At 48.8% G+C, this 18,394-nt stretch overlaps 1 protein-coding gene across 1 annotated transcript; it reads right to left on the reverse strand.

The window, feature by feature from the left end:
* Positions 1-10,102: 10,102 nt before the first annotated feature.
* On the reverse strand, positions 10,103-12,997 carry Nfkbia (NFKB inhibitor alpha). The gene is made up of 6 exons (XM_051146277.1): positions 12,690-12,997; positions 12,074-12,182; positions 11,535-11,745; positions 11,047-11,135; positions 10,674-10,934; positions 10,103-10,254 (listed from the first exon to the last, which is right to left on the reverse strand). Exons 1-6 carry the CDS (start codon positions 12,914-12,916, stop codon positions 10,207-10,209), a joined length of 945 nt encoding a protein of 314 aa, XP_051002234.1. The 5' UTR covers positions 12,917-12,997; the 3' UTR covers positions 10,103-10,206.
* Between the last annotated feature and the right edge of the window lie 5,397 nt (positions 12,998-18,394).

Consider the following 18,394-nt stretch of genomic DNA (forward strand, 5'->3'; position numbering starts at 1 on the left):
TCCAATGGGTCACATTGCTGTTTTCCCCCCATGGGAGGGCCTATCCCTTTCTTTTTGTCCATAGCCTGATAAAACAGTTTTGGGTCCAGTTGGACTCTCTGGATCTGCATCTCACTGCAGGAATTTGGTTTGGGGCAGTCACTGACCTTCCCTGGGAGTTCCTGTTGGTCTCTATAGAAGGCCCTGGATGGGTTATATTGTCTGATTCATGGAGAAATCATTCAAACAATCCCTTTCTTTGCCTCCTTCCCACACTGTGACAGTCCCCTGAATTAGGTGATGCAGGTGGGCTTGCACCATTAAACCTCAAAAACTGGAGAGCCACATTTCTGCTGGGCAGAGAGCCCAATGGAGGTGAAATAGGTCCAAAACCCAGTGTGAAGAGAACATTGCAAGACAACACAACAGCGTTTGTCAGCTGGGCGGCAGATGCCAGCCTGATGCTCCCCTTATGAGCAGTGGTTAGGAGCAGCTGAATTAAGCACCAATTCTGTGTTCCATAGGACCTGCCTCTATGAATTGCTGTTTAGACCACCTGTCCTGCACACTTTTTGTACACAGCCTAGGTTAGAGTCACATTCTGGCCAGTTCGGGGGCCGACTTCTCTTCTCCAACCACGCATATGCGAGCACAGGCCTACTTGAGACAGTCACCCACTGAGCTGTCTGTCCAGCTTACATGGATGTACTTCCTTCTGGTCATTGTCCTTGGCCTGTCTAGATTCAGCCAGGGTGTAGCACAGAGCTCTTAGGAGTTGAGCATGCCCTAGTTCTTGGGATATAATTAGATCTCTCTGAGTCCTCTCCCTGGGAGGGAATTGTGCAAATGTGTGGGGCTGGAGGTATAGGGGAATTGTAAGTGCTGGACTGAGGGCTGGTTCATCTCTGTTACCCTCCTGTCATCCATGGGCATTTTTGGTAGGACAGTTCCACGCTCCTGCTCAGCGCTGGGCTGCAGAAGAAGTCTCCTGCAGATAGAATACAAGCAAGGCATCTTTGTAAGATCAGAGCTGAAGGGTCTGGTGGCTCCTGGAATCTTCTTAGCCCTTCTAATTCACCATTGCCACCTCTAACATCCTTCCGGAAGCCATTGCCCAAGGGCCAGGTTACTGTGATGCAAGCAATACCCACTAAGACTTAGACTTTGTCCTGTATCCTTTAACTTTCCTTTTCCTTGGGCCTGGGTCTACAAGCCATGCTCAAGTGTGCATTGCTGTTTCTGAAAACAAATCAAAGTTGAATCTTGTAGTCATACCACTCAGGCAGCTGAGGTGGAAGTTCTTGCATTCAGGACCACATTGGACCACATAAAAAGACCCATCCTATTTAATCCCAGCACTTGGGAGGCAGAGGCTGGTGGATAGCTGTGAGTTCGAGGCCAGCCTGGTCTACAAAGCAAGTCCAGGACAGCCAAGTCTACACAGAGAAACCCTGTCTCGAAAAACCAAAACCAAAACCAAAAACAAAACAAGATGTAACCCTTGCCAGGCAGATTTGAGAGGTAGAGGCAAGAGAGTCAGAGTTCAAGGTCACCCTCAGTTATGTATGGAGTCCAAGGTTCATCTGGGCTATGTGAGTCACTGTCTCAAACACACAAGCAAAAAAAGCCAGTCCTTGTGCCTCATGCCTCTAATCTCAGACTTTGGGATTTGGAAACAGGATGTTCAAGTGTTCAAGGCCAACCTCAGCTGCATATCTAGTTTGAGTCCTGATCTATATGAAACTACATTTCAAACAAAAGTTGTCCCAAAGACAACTATTTTTGATTTTTTTTTTTTTTTTTTTTTTTTTTTTGTGACAAGGTTTCTCTGTGTAGCCTTGGCTGTCCTGGAACTCTCTTTGTAGACCAGGATGGTCTTGAACTCACAGAGAAACCTTGTCTCAAAAAACCAAAACCAACAACAACACCCAAAAAAACCCTCCCCTTTTTGCATTACTAAAGGAGAGACAGGGCCTAAGAGCCTTCCTGATCAGCTGCTGTAACAGTGGGCCTCATCCACCCTGGGGCAGCAGTCCCTACCCCTGCTCAGCCTGTTCAGTGTTCAGATTGTGGTCTTGCACAGGCATCTATGTGCTAGTGACCTGTGCTCTCCCTCACTGCTGACAACAGGAGCAAAGGGGTGTTTTGGGGGATGCTCAGAGGTGAGAAGCCTCCCTAGCATGGGCCCAGTAAGACCCTCCCTCCCCCATTTCCCACCTGCCATCAGCCTTATGGCAGCTCTGTGGGCCCAGTCTGAGTGCTGGAGGTATAGAAAAAAGAAAGACAGGTAAGGAAGCCTCTTTCCTGTCTCTGTTGGAATAAGATCATCTTGAGTCGAGAGGGAAGAAGATCAGAGGTCCTAAGGTGTGCTGGGGGTCTGGTTTCTCTGGTCTTGGGCAGCTAAGAGTAAGGAAGGAGTGTTGGCTTGAAGGGAGAAATGACTGTCAGGTAGCTGTATCTAGCCCTCATGGCAAAAGCTGCCATTTGCTGAACACCTACTGTGTGCCAGTCCTTCATCAAAGTTTTATTGACACCGTGAGTGATATTTGGGTTTCACAGCCACTCCGCCAGCAGGGAAACAGGGGGCCTGAGAGACTGAGATCTAGGTCACGCAATGCTTAAGCCAGGTCAGGATGAGTCTCCCAGCTGCCACCCTGAGGCCACTCAGCCAGCCGTGGAAGCTCCAGGGGTGAGCTTGAGGTGGCCCACTCTAGTGGGGCTGTGGAAACAGTCTCTAAGCTTAATCACAGATTACCTCACTAGAATTTTCCTGATGCTCTGAGGATGTGGCTTTTCTCTCTGCAGGTGATCCTGCTTTCAAAATTCCCAGGGAAGGTAGAGATGGAGGTATGGCTTAAAGATACAGTATAGGGCTTACCTAGCAGGCACAGGACACTGGGTTCCTCTATAGCCTTGCAAAAGATCTCTCTCTCTCTCTCTCTCTCTCTCTCTCACACACACACACACACACACACACACACACACACACACACACACACACACACACACACACACACACACACACACGTATGCATGAGGCAGCCCCTGAGCAGGGTACAGAGCTGGTGCTGGAAGCCCGTTAGCTGCAGCCAGGAGGTTTCACACTAAATGTCAGGACTGCACCAGAGCTGCTGTAATGGGCTAGATGCTTATGCCCCCCAAGATAACAGGATCAGGAAATGAGCTTTGGGGGAGGGGCTTAGGTCATGGGATTAATGTTTCGTAAAGGAGAACCCAGAGAGCTAGCTCCCTTCTCCCACCATGCCAGGACCCAGAGCTAGGAAGTGCCACATATGAACAGAAAGCAGGTCCCCACCATACGTCCAACTTGCCAGCTCCTTGAGCCTTCACAGCTATAAGAAATAGATTTTGGAGCCAGGCATGGTGGCACATGCCTTTAATCCCAACACTCAGGAGGCAGTGGCAGGCAGATTGCTGTGAGTTTGAGGCCAGCCTGGTCTACAAAGCGAGTTTGGGACAGCCAAGGCTAACACAGAGAAACCCTGTCTAGAAAAACAAACCAAAAACCAAAACCAAAAACAAAATAGATTTTGGTTGTTTATCTCTCTGTGGTATTTGGATGTAAGCAGCCTGAGGGTCTTTGCCAGCTGAATGGTGTGGTTCCCTGTGATGCATTACTACCCAGGGGCTAAGGATGTAGCTCTGTTGGCAGAGCATTGCCCAGTGTGTGTGAAGCCCTGGCTTACATCCCAGTCCCTCATAAATAGGGCATGGCTGTTCATCATTTTAATCCTAGCATTAAAGAGGCATGAGAGCCAGAAATTCAAGGTCGTCCTCAGTTACATCGTGAGTTAAGGACAGCCGTACATAGTACGAGACAACCAAACACCATCACTTTTTTTTTTTTTTTTTTTTTCCAGATACTCCTATGAGGCAGCGGCCCAGCTTTTTCAATACGGGAGTTTTTACAATGAAAGTGCAGTCTGGGCTGGAGAGCTGGCTCAGCGGTTGAGGGCACTGGCTGTTCTTGTAGAGGACCTGAGTTCAATTCCCAGTAACCACATAGTGGCTCACGACCAACTATAATGAGATCTGATGTTGTCTTCTGTCATGCAAGCACATATGCAAATAGAACACTCATATGCATAAATTACATTACATAAATAAATCTTTTAAAAAATTATAAAGGGCAGCGGAAACCTGTTAGAGCGCGACAGGCTTCTTCCTACTTAGATGAACAGCAGCAGTCGAGGGTGGCAGTCGCTGGGGCTTTGACTGTCCTCAGCAGGATGATGTGATGGCACCGATTTGGAAGGGGCAGGCTTAGGAGCCCAGCCCTGCTCCATAGCTGCTTCCGGTACACAGGACCCTGAACCTCTCTCTGAACTCGGACTTGTCATTAATGCTCTCATGATTTCACATGCCTGGAGCAGTTATTGTTTGATAAATGGCACCTGTGGCTCTTCTTATGCTCTTTGGCTGATCTCCTGGATGCTGTGCCGTGTGCATTACGGTGTGCATTCACACGGGGAGGAGATTAGAGCTAAGACTTGTCAGGTGCAGGTGAAATTCTAGAAGAGGTGAAACATGTTTTTTGACACCCCCCCCCCAGCTCCTCCATGTTCCTGGCCCTGGCCAGCATGCCCCTGCTCAGCATGCCCCTGCGCCTTTTCACATTGCTTATGGGTTCATGTCCTGAAAGCTTAACCCTTTGCACTTGTCATGTGTCCTATGACTCAGGTCTTCAGGCTTAATGGCTAGTTAGCCTGAGTCCCCCAAGTCACTGTCTAAACGAATATGATCTTAATTTTCCATATCTGCATAACAATAACTTTACTATTCCACGAGACTCTTGCCCAGGCAAAGAACAGATTATTCATTACAGGAATTTCCCAAAAGACCCATTGACTCTTGAATAAGAAGCATCAGTGAACATTTTACACCTGTGACCTTCAAACCCTCGGCCTTGCTCCTTCCTCCAAAGTGAAACTGTTATATTTTGCTCCAAACCCAACAATGCCTCTGCTTTCAGAAGTCCCATCTCCTCTGAAATCAGACAGTAGTTCTCAGTGAGACCTGCCCTCTCCCCTCCCTCTGGCAAACAGTTGGGGGCCCCTCTCCCTGGTTCTGGTCCTTCCTTGCTAACTCCTTAGGTCTGTGGACCAGCAGCCTGCCAACATCTCTTTTCTCCTTAGCAGAAGTTCTGGAGCATTCCTCCTACAGAGCTCACTGACCCCATCTGAGCCCTGAGGAAAGCTAGGCCAGGAGACGTCCTGGGTCAGGATAGCCAGTGCCCTTCATGCTCTCTGAGCACACGGAGCTGCTTTTGGGCGCTCTGAGGACATGAGTATGCAGCCATGTATCCAGAGCCCCTCATGACACTTGATTGGCTGTGAAACACCACCCCTCAGAGACTTTCATGGTTAGTCATGTGGGCAGGCATTCCCCATTCTAGGCCAGAAAAGTTGAAGAGAGAAAGTGCCACACTTCCATTTTACTTGTGCACTGTGTGTACACTGTAGACTCGTTGCTTAGGTCTCTCCTTAGTCTATCTGTCTGTCTGTTCATCCACGTCTCTCTCTCTGTCTCTCTGTCTCTCTCTCCTCACACACACACAAACCTAGAAGTTGGGTTTTTTGTTGTTGTTGTTTTTTGTTTTTATTTTTAAAAAAAAGTCTTCCATGGGCAGCTCCTAGCTTGACCAGACACAGGGCTTGTTGTGCAGCGGGGGCCCACTATGAGACGAGGTCCCCATTGACAAAGGCTTTCCAAGGAAAATATTAACAAGCAACTTAAAAATGGTCATAGTGGCACTTGCTTTTAGTTCCAAGCACTCAGGAAGCAGAGGCAGGAGGATGGCTGTGAGTTTGAGACCAGTCTGCTATACTAATGTGTTCCAGGCCAACCAAGGATACACAGCGAGACTTTGTCTCAAATAAAAAAGAAAGCAACTTAAACCTCAATCAACTACCAATCTCCTGAAAGAAGTCATTCTCTGGTCCTCACAAAGTCACAGTATCTCTCCATTTGTCACACTTGTCTCTGTCACATTTGTCACCCTGGGCATGCTTAGAGGTGGATAATAAAGTGCTTTGAAGGTTTAAAAGTCTGACCAGGGTGGCCAGGGCTACACAGAGAAACTCAGTCTTCCAGACTCCATCTCCCCCCAAAAGGAATCCTAACACCAATAGAAAATGAGGCAGAAGGATTGCCAGGAGTGGCTGGCCCCAGACTTGCTGTGTGACTATTCCTATCCTATTCCTAACAGTAGCAAAATTACAGTTATGAAGTAGCAATGAAAATAACTTTATAGTTGAGGTCAACACAACGTGAGGAACTATATTAAAGGGTCGCAGCATTAGGAAGGTTGAGACCACAGCTTTAGACAAACCCAAGGCCACCAGCCCAGGGATGGCACCACTCACAGTGGGCTGGGCCCTCCCTCATCAATCACTAATTAAGTAAATGCCCTACAGGCTTGCCTACAGCCTGGTCATATGGAGGCATATTCTCAGTGGAGGTTCTCTCCTCTCAGGTGACTTTAGCTTGTGCCAAGTTGAAGTAAAGGGACTTCTTTAAGTTCTTGAGGGCCTAGTTCTTTTTGTTTGTTTGTTTTGTTTTGTTTTGTTTTGAGACAGAATCTCTCTGTGCTAGCCTTAGCTGTCCTGGACTCGCTTTGTAGACCAGGCTGGTCTTGAACCCACAGCGATCTGCCTGCCTCTGCCTCCCAAGTGCTGGGATTAAAGGCATGTGCCGCCGCCGCCATCCAGATGAAGGCCTAGTTCTTTAAGATATGATCCATTACGTTGTCTGGAAATGCAAAACCTTACACTAGCCTCAAACAGTTGACAGAGAACCCTAATTTCCACAATCTGTGGTGGCCATTCAAGTGCACACTGTCTGAGAAGCCCTAGGCTAAAGCAAACACTTCCTGTGCATTAACTGAGAAAGGTTTCAGACTTCCTCCAGGCTCCTCTCTCGAATCTGCTGTCACCCACAGATGTGAAAATGGACTGGTGAAGTAGGCCAGGCCATGGATGGTCGGCTTAATCCCAGACTGTAAGTGACTTGTGCTTTGAACTCAGCTTGCTTCCTTGCACTGCAAAGGGTGCATAAGCTCCTGATTTCCCTGTTTCCTGTCACCCCCCCCCCTTCCCCCCATTGGGTGGCCTTGCCCTGAGGGTGGAGTGACTGTCTCTCTTCCTAAGCAAGGGGCGCTTGCGAAAGAGGCTCTGCCGGCTGTGTGCCTCTTGGTGGCCTGGAGAATAATTCTTCCTACTGCAAATGAGTGAATGAGACCGAGAGTCCCACTTCCCGGGAGGGAAACACACAGAGAACAGCACGGTTCAGTTTCTAGCATGTTCCCTTACTCAACATGTGGAAACAACCTGGATATTCTTGTCCCGGGAAGAAAGGTTGGGAATGCTGCTTGCGTGGGTCTGAATGGAGTTCTAGAAAGCTGACCTCTACACTAGGAAGGTGAGTGGGGCTTGGAGACAGAGGGGGTGATGGATGTCCCTGCTCAGTGCTGATTTTCATCACTTACTCACTTCCAGGGAGATGAGGAGTTTCAATGTGAGCGTCCCTCCCAGCTCCCTGTCCTTCAGCATTCCCAGGCCTCAGATTGCTCACACTGAGGGGAGTTTCCTCCTTTACAGAAAACCTCTTCCTCATGGAAAAAACCTGTCCACCTGCCCTGATGAGGCCACGTGTCCTGCAGCAGTGTGAGGCTCAGGCAGAGGGAACAAAGGGACGACATTCAAGGACGTTGCTCACATGATTTTGCTTCCCTCTTTCCCTGTCCTGACAGAGCTTGGACTTCCGGGAGAAGATCAGGCATGTGAAGGAGGGCTTTGTGTCCCAACTGTCTTGTTTGAAAGCATTTGTTCTTCTTCTTAGAAAATGGAAGACTTTAAAAAAAAAAAAAAAAAGAAGAAGAAGAAGAAGAAGAAGAAGAAAATGGAAGACTTCCTATGTTATTTCTGTTCTAAAACTTTCTCTTGACATCCAACTGAACAGTATGATAGAGGCAGAGTTTAAGGACCAGGGTGAATTTTGGCCCTTCCCTGGGCCTAGCTACCTCAGGATTTGTGCAGGTCATGAAACCCAGGCCGCCAGATGATGTCTTAAGGCCACAAAGATGGGCTCATGTGACCCAGAAGAGGACTCTCCTTCTGCAACATGGAGGGAGGGTGACACCCTTAGTCAAGAGCTGGTCTCTGAGGTCAAGAAGAGGCAGGCCACATCCTCTTGTTTTGTTTCTCCAACCTTCCACAAGAACCAAAGTGTGCCTTTATAGGTGTGCCTTGGGTTTTATGTGACATGCTACTGCTTATGTAGTAGTCCCTAGCTGGCCTCAGAGTCATGGCAACTCCCCGGCCTCAGCCTCTTAGCTGGGATTACAGGTGTGCACTAACAAACTTGGCTTATAAAACTAAGTAGGAAGCACCAAGGGCATCACTCCAAAGCCAAAGCCAAGTTTCTACCCTTTGTTCTTTTGGGTACGCAGGCTCTCTCTCTGACTCTTAATTTTTCACTTAGTTGAATGAGCCTAAGTTGACACTTCTGTGAATGGCACTGAACACCCGTGTCCAGATGCTCTGGGGGAGAGCCTGGGTACCTGACAGAGAACACAGGGAGACTAGCAGTGCTTACCTCCAGATGGACGGGGGCTGCAGGCATGGGATGTGGCCAGCTTTACCCAGTCTGCACTAGTGCTTTTTATATACGAGAGACACGCTGGGTGTTGGCTCCCTTTCGGTCTAAGAGGAAGATGACCATCATGTTTATTTGACGTCGTATGTGAATCCAGAACCTGATGAAGCGCAGCAGCAACATTTTCTTAGCTATCAACTGAAGCACATTCACTGTTATTTACCTATCATCTTATGTGACATAAAACTCGTATGTGACAACAAAACTCATTAAAACATCACCTCGTTCCTTTCTACCAAAGCAAGAGATCTGTCCTAGGGACAAAACCACTGACTACCAAGCATCTAAATGCAATTTTCACAAGTTCCTGACTTCCTCTGAAATCTGCTTTGGCAGAACCATTCACTGAAACCAGGACACTGTGCTGACGGAAAGCTTCTCACGCTCCCTGGGACTAGTTAGTGATGAGATGAGCAGCTTTACGGCTAACAGCCTGAAAAGAGAAAGGATCCGATGAGCGAACCCGCTTCCTCTCTTCGGGATGTCCTTGCACAAGCTGTTCTCTAGACTTCTTGCTTCCCTTGAAACACAGGAAGTTGTACAATAGCTGCCATCTTTTTTTTTTTTCAGCACTAGATGCCTGGCACTGTCATATTTTTTAGTCTTATGCAACGTCTACAGCAGCCTAGTCCATAAATAAGTCACAGCTGAGACGTCTGGACAGCACCATTTCCAAGCCCATATCCACTCCTGAGAACTTTCCCTGGGAATTCAGTAAATCCCTCTTGTCCAAACTAAGTTCTAAAGTGGCAGAAGGGTTCAGAAACAGCTTAAATCAAGGAGAAAATTATAACTGAGCCTTCAGTGACAGGCCAGGTAGCTTGCTGGTACCCCAGCCCAAGGCTGGCATTTCCTGTCGCCCCTGCAGCGGCCTCCCTCCCACACAGGGGTTGTCAGGAGGATGGGCTTACATGTGAGAAACTGCTCCCTGACTTCCTAAGCTGGCTGCTGCGCACTCACCCCACTGCCTCCACCCTGGGGCCTCCACTCACTCCTCAGGGACAAGCCACTTTCAGAATAGCAAACAAGCAGGACAATGCTGTCTGTAAAAATCTGTTTAATAAATATACATCTTAGAAGTACCAAAATAATTACCAACAAAATACACCATATACAACATTTACAAGAGGGTGACACAAACCTTAGTCGGGAGTGACTTTTAAGCACATACCACTGAACACCTAGCTCTTACACGTGAGGACACACTGGGATCAGCTACCAGGTCTATGGGGTTCAATCAAAAGCATAATAAATAAAATGTGGTCCTTTCACTAGATTCTGGAAAATCACCTCCAAAAATCCCACAAACATGAACTTTAAAAGACATTCTCTCTGAATTCCAATGATCCGTTTCCCCAAATTCCACAGAAATAACAAAATGACGGCTGAATCACCACAGTAAAACGCTTGGGGCCGGGCGGTGTGCAGTGTGGTGGTGAGCATACCCTTTCTTTTTTTTTTTTTAATTTTCTTTTCTTTTTTTTTTTTAGAAAAATAAAACTCTTGTTTTGTACAAATATACAAGTCCGTGTTCTTTTTGACACTTTCCACTCATAATGTCAGACGTTGGCCTCCAAATACGCAGTCATCATAGGGCAGCTAAAACAAGAAGGGAAAAGGCGTATTAAATTCCTAGAACTTTGCCAAGACATTGGGATGACGGGAGAGCTGCTTCTGCAAATAACTCATGCTTGGACTCCGTCCTCCTTAACCCAAATCTAATGGAACCACCCCCTCCCCTCCCCGCCTGGGCTGCAGGAGTTTTCCTTTACGGATTCTCTCCTTACAAAGCCACTGCAAGGGTCGAAGCTCATTGGTAGACCATATGTCTAATACCACGTGCCAAGGCCTGGGCTCACTCTCCAGAACTCCCTCTTACTCCCCACCCCTGTCCTCCCCCGCTTAAGGGTAAGCTATTAAAGCAAATCAGAGAGACAAATTCTTGGGATCCTGGTTTTGCAAGCTGAGTTTGAGAGGCTAAATACTTAATGACCATTCGAGTGAAACAAAGAGCTTACCTCGTCCTCCGTGAACTCTGACTCTGTGTCGTAGCTCTCCTCATCCTCGCTCTCTGGCAGCCTCTGAAGATTTTCCAGGGTCAGCTTGCCCAGCTGCTGCTGTATCCGGGTACTTGGGCGGCCCCACGTAAGCTGGTAGGGGGAGTAGCCCTGGTAAGTGACTCTGTTGACATCAGCCCCACACTTTAACAACAGCGAAACCAGGTCAGGGTTCTGCAGGTCCACAGCAAGATGGAGGGCCGTCCGGCCATTGCAGGGTTCCTGAAACCAAAAAGCAAGCAGACATGTTTATGGCCACATCTGCAGATCTGCTTGCAGTAAGAACAAGTCCAGCAGAGCTGGCTGGCTCCCTCTGGAAGGGAAACGTACTCACCTGAGCATTGACGTCAGCACCCAACGACACTAAATGCTCCACAATGCCTAGGTAGCCATGGATAGAGGCGAGGTGCAAACACGTGTGGCCTAGGGGGAAAAGAGACAAAACATAACTACTTGTTTCAATCCCCACACAACTCATGCCCTGTTTTCTTATTGGAAAACCACAATACATCAGAACTGGGTTCTGGGTGAACATTATAGAGGCATCAAGAAGAGGACTTGTTTCTCTGTGTTAATAGCCTGGCTGTCCTGGACTCCCTTTGTAGACCAGGTTGGCCTCGAACTCACAGAGATCCACTTGCCTCTGCCTCCCCAGAGTGCTGGGATTAAAGGAGTGGGCCCACCACACCTGGCTAAGGAGAGGGCTTTTTTTAAAAAACAGTCTACAGTGCGCTTTTTATGTGGTCAGTTTAAGCTCTAGCCTAGACTCAAATGGGCCCATCCCTTGCTTCTCTGTGTCCCTGGATGGCCTGGAAGACCTACCATTGTAGTTGGCGGCCTGCAGGATGGAGCTGAGATGCTGGGGCGTGCAGGTCTGTGTGAGGACTCCCACGCTGGCCAGGCAGCCCTGCTCACAGGCAAGATGCAGAGGGGTATTTCCTCGAAAGTCTCGGAGCTCAGGATCACAGCCAGCTTCCAGAAGTGCCTGAGCAATTCCTGGCTGGTTGGTGATCACAGCCAAGTGGAGTGGAGTCTACAAATGGAAGAGGAAACAGAAAAGGGCTAAGCCACGGGGCAGACACATAGCCTTGAGTTCCCAGAACCCCAGACACCCCCTTGCTATGGATTCTGCTCCTCCCTGATGGCTACAGATCAGGCGCACAGGAGGAGGTCCCCAGGTGGGTCACAAAGACCTCATCAAACCCACGGGATTTTTTTCTTGCATTAAGACGTTGGCTAATTTGAATGGAAAAGGCCAAGGCAGATTAGGACTCGAATATTAATTTAGAAACGCTTTGGGGGCGAATGAGATCCCGACTCCACCACCGGGTCAAAGAGGGCACAGCTGGGCAAGCGCTCACCTGCTGCAGGTTGTTCTGGAAGTTGAGAAAGGCCAGGTCTCCCTTCACCTGACGAATCACTTCCATGGTCAGAGTCTTCTCTTCATGGATGATTGCCAAGTGCAGGAACCTGAAGGGATGACAGGGAAAACCCCCCCAGGGGTGGTGAGCGCACCGCGTGGGGCCCCCTCGAGAGGCGCGGGCTGCGGGGGATTGCGCAAGGCCGGGGTTTCTGGAGGCCGCGGCCGCGGTGTTTTCCGCGAGGTTATTATGAGCTGAGTGTTCCTGGCAGGCGCCCAGGGACTTTCCGTGCCCCACCCCCTCCGGGCGGGCGCCGGCCAGACCGGCCCGCCCTCCGCCGCCCGGAACGCCCTGTACTTCCCCTCGCGGCCGCGCGGCGCCCGGCGGCTGCGCGCAAACTCTGCCAGGCCCGGGACCTCCCGTCCCCGCTGCCGCCCCGCCCCCCGGCCTTGCGCACGGCTACGCTGGGTCCCGGGAAAGGGAAAGGAGGTGGGGGGGGGGGATGGGGAGGCCGGTTGCCCCCGGGTGCCAGGAACCCCGTGAGCCCCGCCGTGCAGAGCCCCGAGCGCGCTGCACGCCCCGCGCGACCCAGCCGCCCGTGCCCGCCGCCACTTACGAGTCTCCGTCCTCCGTGAGCTGCTGCTTCCAGGGCTCGGCGGCGAGCGGCGCCTCCTGCGGCTGCAGGCGGATCTCCCGCAGCTCCTTCACCATCTGCTCGTACTCCTCGTCCTTCATGGAGTCCAGGCCGCTGTCGTGGCGGTCGTCTACCAACCGCTCCTTCTTGAGGCCGTCCCGCGGGCCCTCCATGGCCCAGTCCTGGCCGTGCCCGGCTGGCTGAAACATGGCTGTACGGGGCTTGTGTGCGGGTGCGGGGTGCAAGCTGCTGGCGGCTGGGCGGCGAGTTCCGACTGTTGTGGGCTCGGCAGCGCCGCCTCGGCGCCCTATAAAGGCTGGCAGGGGATTTCTCAGGGGCGGGGTCAGGCGCGGGGAATTTCCAAGCTAGTCAGACTAGAAAAAGAACTGGCTGGTCCTAGACTTGAGAAGCCTAAACCCAGGGCCCGGGGTTCATCGGAGAAACTCCCTGCGATGAGCCACTGGGGTCATGTACAGGGAACTTTTTGATGAGCCCTGAGTGGCTGGAAAGTCCTCCGGGCCAGGCCCCCTCCCTCTAGGTACTTCCCTGCAGCCTGCACCCAGTAACCCCAGTCCTCTGCAAGCACCCTTCTTTCCCTGGGGTTTCCCATCGTCGATTTCAACTTGGGGTCCCGAGCTGCAGAGATCTCAAGGACGCAGACCTGCTGGGCGGTTCCTCCTAGCGCTTTGTCAATTTGCAGGTCCTTTCCGGTTTTTGATCTTTTTGAAAACCCAGGAGTGGAAATGCTGGCTGGGTGCAGGGATTCGCTTCTCCTAAATTCTGCGAGGAAGGATATACTAGTGGTTCCAGGCCGTCTGTGTTTTGCCTGTTCCAGGCTGTTTGCAGTGCAGGAACATTTCACCCCTCCCCCTATGAAACTGTGGAAACTTTTACATTAAAACAAAAACAAAAACCCAAGCACTTGTAGAACACCTGGATTATTTCCTAGGGGTCGATAATCTTGTTGCCCAGGGGAGGGGCAAACTCGAGCTCTGTATGGGGAAAAGGGTTAAATTAGAAACCACATTTTCCCCCAAGTAAAGCAAGGTGCTAATCTTTGTAGAAGTTGTAGCTTCCTTTCAACAGGAGCTGTTGAGTTTCTGCTGCCATAGTTACCTCTTGTTGCAGAGTGGAGCCTGAGTTTACTGCGGAATGCCTTGTGAGGGATTGGCTTAGTGCCTTAGCCAAGGCTGGTCCTGAAACGCGGCTAAGAAAGTTGCTGGGGGGCATCCTGCAGGAGGCTGAAGGCAGCCCTAATACAGACCACATCTGAACCCTGCTGGCTCGACCAGCTTCCTTGCTTCCCCAACTACTCCCCAGAGAAAGGGACTTGGGCCTGTGCTCCTCTCGTTTGACCTGCAGAAATAGAAGTGCAGCTTCCACCCTATCCCCACCTACGAGCCTGCAAATGCGAGTTGAAGTCATCAGCTGCTTCTAGAATTAGCTCCGGAAAATTAAAACAGCTTGGATCAGAGTTTGTCAGAAATAGACCCAAGAGGCCTCTGTAGTTCTGCATAGATTTCTGGTGGGATTTGAATGGTCTTTTTCTTGATGAGCTGGGTACCAACTCTCTTTTCATAACTCCATCACCTCCCCACAGAATATGACTGTGAGGACACTAGGGGAAAAGATGCAAAATCCAGAAACAAACAAAACCCCCAACAACAACCCCCCCAAACCTCCAGACAGTAAGGCTCATGTGAAAATAAAAACTTCCCCAGTGAATGCTCAGTCTTGATCTGCAAATATACAAGTATTGAGACAAAGTGAGACTGCTTATAAGCAGATCTGAAGTCCAGGCTCTGTCTTTGATTAAATACATTAGTTGGAGAAGCCATTTAACTTCCTTTTGTTGCTTTCAGGATAATATGATTGGCTCTGTGGTGGTGAAGCGGTTAGAGACTGGGCGTACTTTGTAGCCCCAGGTTAGTCTGAAACTCACTGTGTTGTTCAGGTGAATCCTGGACTGTCAGTGAGACTTTTGCCTCAGCTTCCCCAGTGTCAGCACTGCAGATATGTGCAGGCAATCCTGGAATAGGTAAGATATTTTGTGGTGCAGGGCAGTGGTGGTGCACACCTTTAATCTCAGCACTTGGGAGGCAGAGGCAGGCGGATCTCTGTGAGTTCAAGACCTATAGAGCAAGTTCCAGGACAGCCAGAGCTGTTACACAGAGAAACCTTGTCTTAAGGGGAAAAAAAAAAAGGTTTTGTGGCTTTGCAATGATATCATTTGTCTGCAAATACACGTCCCACTCTGCCTTGGAAGTATGAGCATGGAATTTTGCACATATCACAGTATAAATTTTTAGAGGAACCCCAGCCCTTTATGTATCGCACTGTTCTCAGAAGTAACATTGTAAGCTAGCTCTTGTTCCCATTTTCCTAAAAAGAAAACAAAATACCTAGAAATTTACCCAGGTACCCAATGTCAGTTTGTCTAATTTTTAGCACATTATATTAATCATTTTAAAGTAGATATCATATGTTAACACTTGGAAACACCTTGCAAAAAAAAAAAAGAGAGACAAATATAGTATAATTTGGAATATATTAAACATATTTAGGCTAGTTTAAAGCCAATGGGGACAACATAAAACCCTGTCTTGGAAGCCCCCCCACCAAAAAAAAAAAAAAAAAAAAGCATTTTCTTTTCTACTTAGGAGGTAAAGTAGAGGAGGATAGGTGTTTCCCCATCTGGAGATTAGTTCTTTAGGAAAGCACAGCAGGGGCTGGAGGGATGGCTCAGCAGTTAATTGCATAAGCTGCTCTCCCAGAGGACCTGAGTTTGACTCCCGACACTCACATGGTAGGGTATAATTCCAGCTCCAGGCGACCTAACACCTTCTTCAGGCACTAAGCATGAACGTGCTGAACACACACACACACACACACACACACACACACGCACGCACACGTGCAGGGAAAACATTCATATACATAATTTAAACAACGTATCCTATTTACATACATATACATATGTACACACGAAGTTACCCTTTGTAAAAAAAATTTTTTTACCACAATATGAGCTCAAAGCCTCACTTATAAAGGTACATGAGAAGATATTTGGGGCTGCCCCATCCCCACTGCCTTGGGATCTACCTCCGAGTTGTTTAGTGTGACACCTAGTGGTAGGAGTCTGGCCCAGGCATTTCTGGGTTGTCACAAAACTCTTTGAAAAATCTGGGAGGTGCTGGAGCCCTGGGTGACTTGTCCCTCCCTGGGAATTCCCGAGGAGTTACCTTCTGTTTACCTGCAGCTCAGTGACACTGTGTTGATTTACTGAAGTGAGCCGACAGGTTTTCTCCCCTATCACGTCCAGCAGGTTTGTGTTGTGGACATACAAAAAGGAAGACACCTGACAAGGAAAAATGTCTGGCTTTTCAGCATTGAGAGAACTTGTGGGCCCTTGTGTGCTTCAACTCTCCCTCATTGTTAAACATTTTACCTAAGCTTAACCACTTCTAAAATGTTAATGCTTTAACCCAATCTTGGCTTTGTGTGTTTGTGTCCCGTGCTGGCAATGAGCTGGGAGCTCTTAGAAAGACGATAAACGCTTACTTTACCACTGAACTGCACCTCAGTCTTGTTTTGTTTTGTTTTCCTTTTTAATTCAGAAGGCAAACATAATAAGACGTGCCTTGTAGCAACGTAGTGTTTTGGGCCGGAATGCAGGCCCAGGAGATGACAAGTGGCCAGCAAAGGACTATAGCACCTCCAGAGGGAAAGCTTGTTGTCAAAGCAGCTGAGACTAGATTCTTCATGAGTCCTCCTGGGGGACACTAAACCTCCTTCCTACCTTTATGGAGCTTTTGTGCAAGTTCACCACGTGGTCCAACTTTTCCCTTCTTCACCCCCCCTTCCCCCTGCCCTTCCCCTTCCTATGGACAAACTGGCTCATGTCATTGTCTTGTTCAATCAAGCCCTACTTAGTTTTGACCTCAGACAGGGGAACTCCCGAAGGAGACTGGCCACCCTGGTGCAGCTAGGCTAGAGGACAGAGGGACGGGAGACCTAGAAGGGCGAGCATAGCAGGATTGCCCAATGGCCAGCCCTGCTGTGACAGCGTGAATGCAGACGTGCATTCTGTCTGTAATTCAGGCTTCTGCGGTGCCTAGCGTCCACTCAGAGAGGCCATGGAAGCCCCACCCCCACCCCAGCTGTGGGACTTTTCCCACAGAAAGGCAGCTGTTAGGACTTCTATTTGTACTGAGATAAAAATAAACAGTCAAAGCCTTCGTGTGCTTTCCTTGCCTCAAATCCTTCATTGTAATGAGATCAAAGCCTTAGAGGACATCAACTCGAAGTTCCCAACTACAGAGGCCAGGCGGGTCTCACAGGAGGAAGCTCTGAAGGAAGTGGTGGGATCCAGTCAACCTGTACTGAGCTTTGAGGCTGCCATGTCCCTCTGATGTACTTGGCGTTCAGTTTGCCTACCATTTGTTAAAAGAAAAAAGTAAAACAAAACATGAATATTGATGTGGGGTTTTCCAATTTTTAAGATGTTATGACAGCCAGACCTGGTGGCTACTCAGGAGGTCTGATGCAGGGGGATCAAAAGTTCAAGACCTGCTTGGACTACCAAGTGAGCCGAAGGCCAGCCTGGACTAGTGAGGCCTTGTCTCAATGTAATAAGTTAGAAGAGGCCTGGGGACAGAACTCACAAATTAAGTAGGGACTTATCATGTATAATTACACAAAAATTGAATAATGAAAACTGAAGCCGTTTTAATCCTAGCACTCAGAGGCAGAGCCTGGCAGATCTCTGAGTCGGAGGCTAGCTTAGTTTACAGAGTGACTTCCTGGATAGCCAGCTGCCACACAGAGAAACACTGTCTCCAAAAGACAAATAATAAATAAAAAACACAGTCCCAGGCCTGGGAGAGGGATGTAGACACTGGTTCCACCTCTGACTGAGAGATTTTTGCAACTGCTGACAAAGGGAAAAATGGTTTTCTCCAATGGAGTACCTCTGTGCATATTAACCCCACTCCAGGGCAGGCTCCATGGCCAAGAGCAGTTGGCCAACACAAAATAAACTCTCTGGATTTTAAAAAAGTCTTTATTTTTTTTATTAGACGTATATGGATATTTTTGCTAGAATATACGTTTGTGCACCTTGTGTATGCATTTTCTACACAGGCCAGAAGAGGGCATCAGATCCTCTTCTGACCCGAGTTACAGACAGTTGAGAGCTGTCCTGTGGTTGCTGGGAATGGAACTCAGGTCCTCTGGAAGAGCAACCAGTGCTCCTAACCACTGAGCCATCTCTCCAGCCCGCCATGTCTTTGTCTTTGTTTCTGTCTTGTTGCTGTTATTGTTGTTTGTGTGTATAAACTTTTTGTTTCATTTTGCTTTGGCACTTTTTGTTTTATTGTGTGTTTGTTGTTGTTTTTAATTGAGAGAGAGAGAGAGAGAGAGAGAGAGAGAAGATAATTTGGGGGTTAGACAGCTGGGAAGCATCTGGGAGAAGTCAGGGAAGGGAAAAAAATGGATCAAAATATATTGTATAAAATTTTTTAACTTAAAAAAAGAATGAAGTGGCTACGTTGTATGGCGCCTTCCAGCCTGCAGCATGAGCAGCAGTTCCACCAAGCCTTAGTCACAGTTGGTGAACTGGAGACCTTTCCATTTTAACCGTTCCCCGAAGTGTGTAGTGGGATCACACTGTAGCTCTGATTTGTACA

Source organism: Acomys russatus, chromosome 1 (assembly GCF_903995435.1).
Source record: "Acomys russatus chromosome 1, mAcoRus1.1, whole genome shotgun sequence".
In the NCBI taxonomy this organism is placed as follows: Eukaryota; Metazoa; Chordata; class Mammalia; order Rodentia; family Muridae; genus Acomys; species Acomys russatus.

What these genes read in the sequence shown, in the direction of transcription:
- Nfkbia (XM_051146277.1), bottom strand. Translation starts at nt 12,916, where the DNA reads ATGTTTCAGCCAGCCGGGCACGGCCAGGACTGGGCCATGGAGGGCCCG. An exon ending in GTGCTGACGTCAATGCTCAG is followed by an intron (nt 10,935 to 11,046) that starts GTGAGTACGTTT and finishes TTTTGGTTTCAG; the next exon opens with GAACCCTGCAATGGCCGGAC. An exon ending in CAGAGTTCACGGAGGACGAG is followed by an intron (nt 10,255 to 10,673) that starts GTAAGCTCTTTG and finishes TTCTTGTTTTAG; the next exon opens with CTGCCCTATGATGACTGCGT.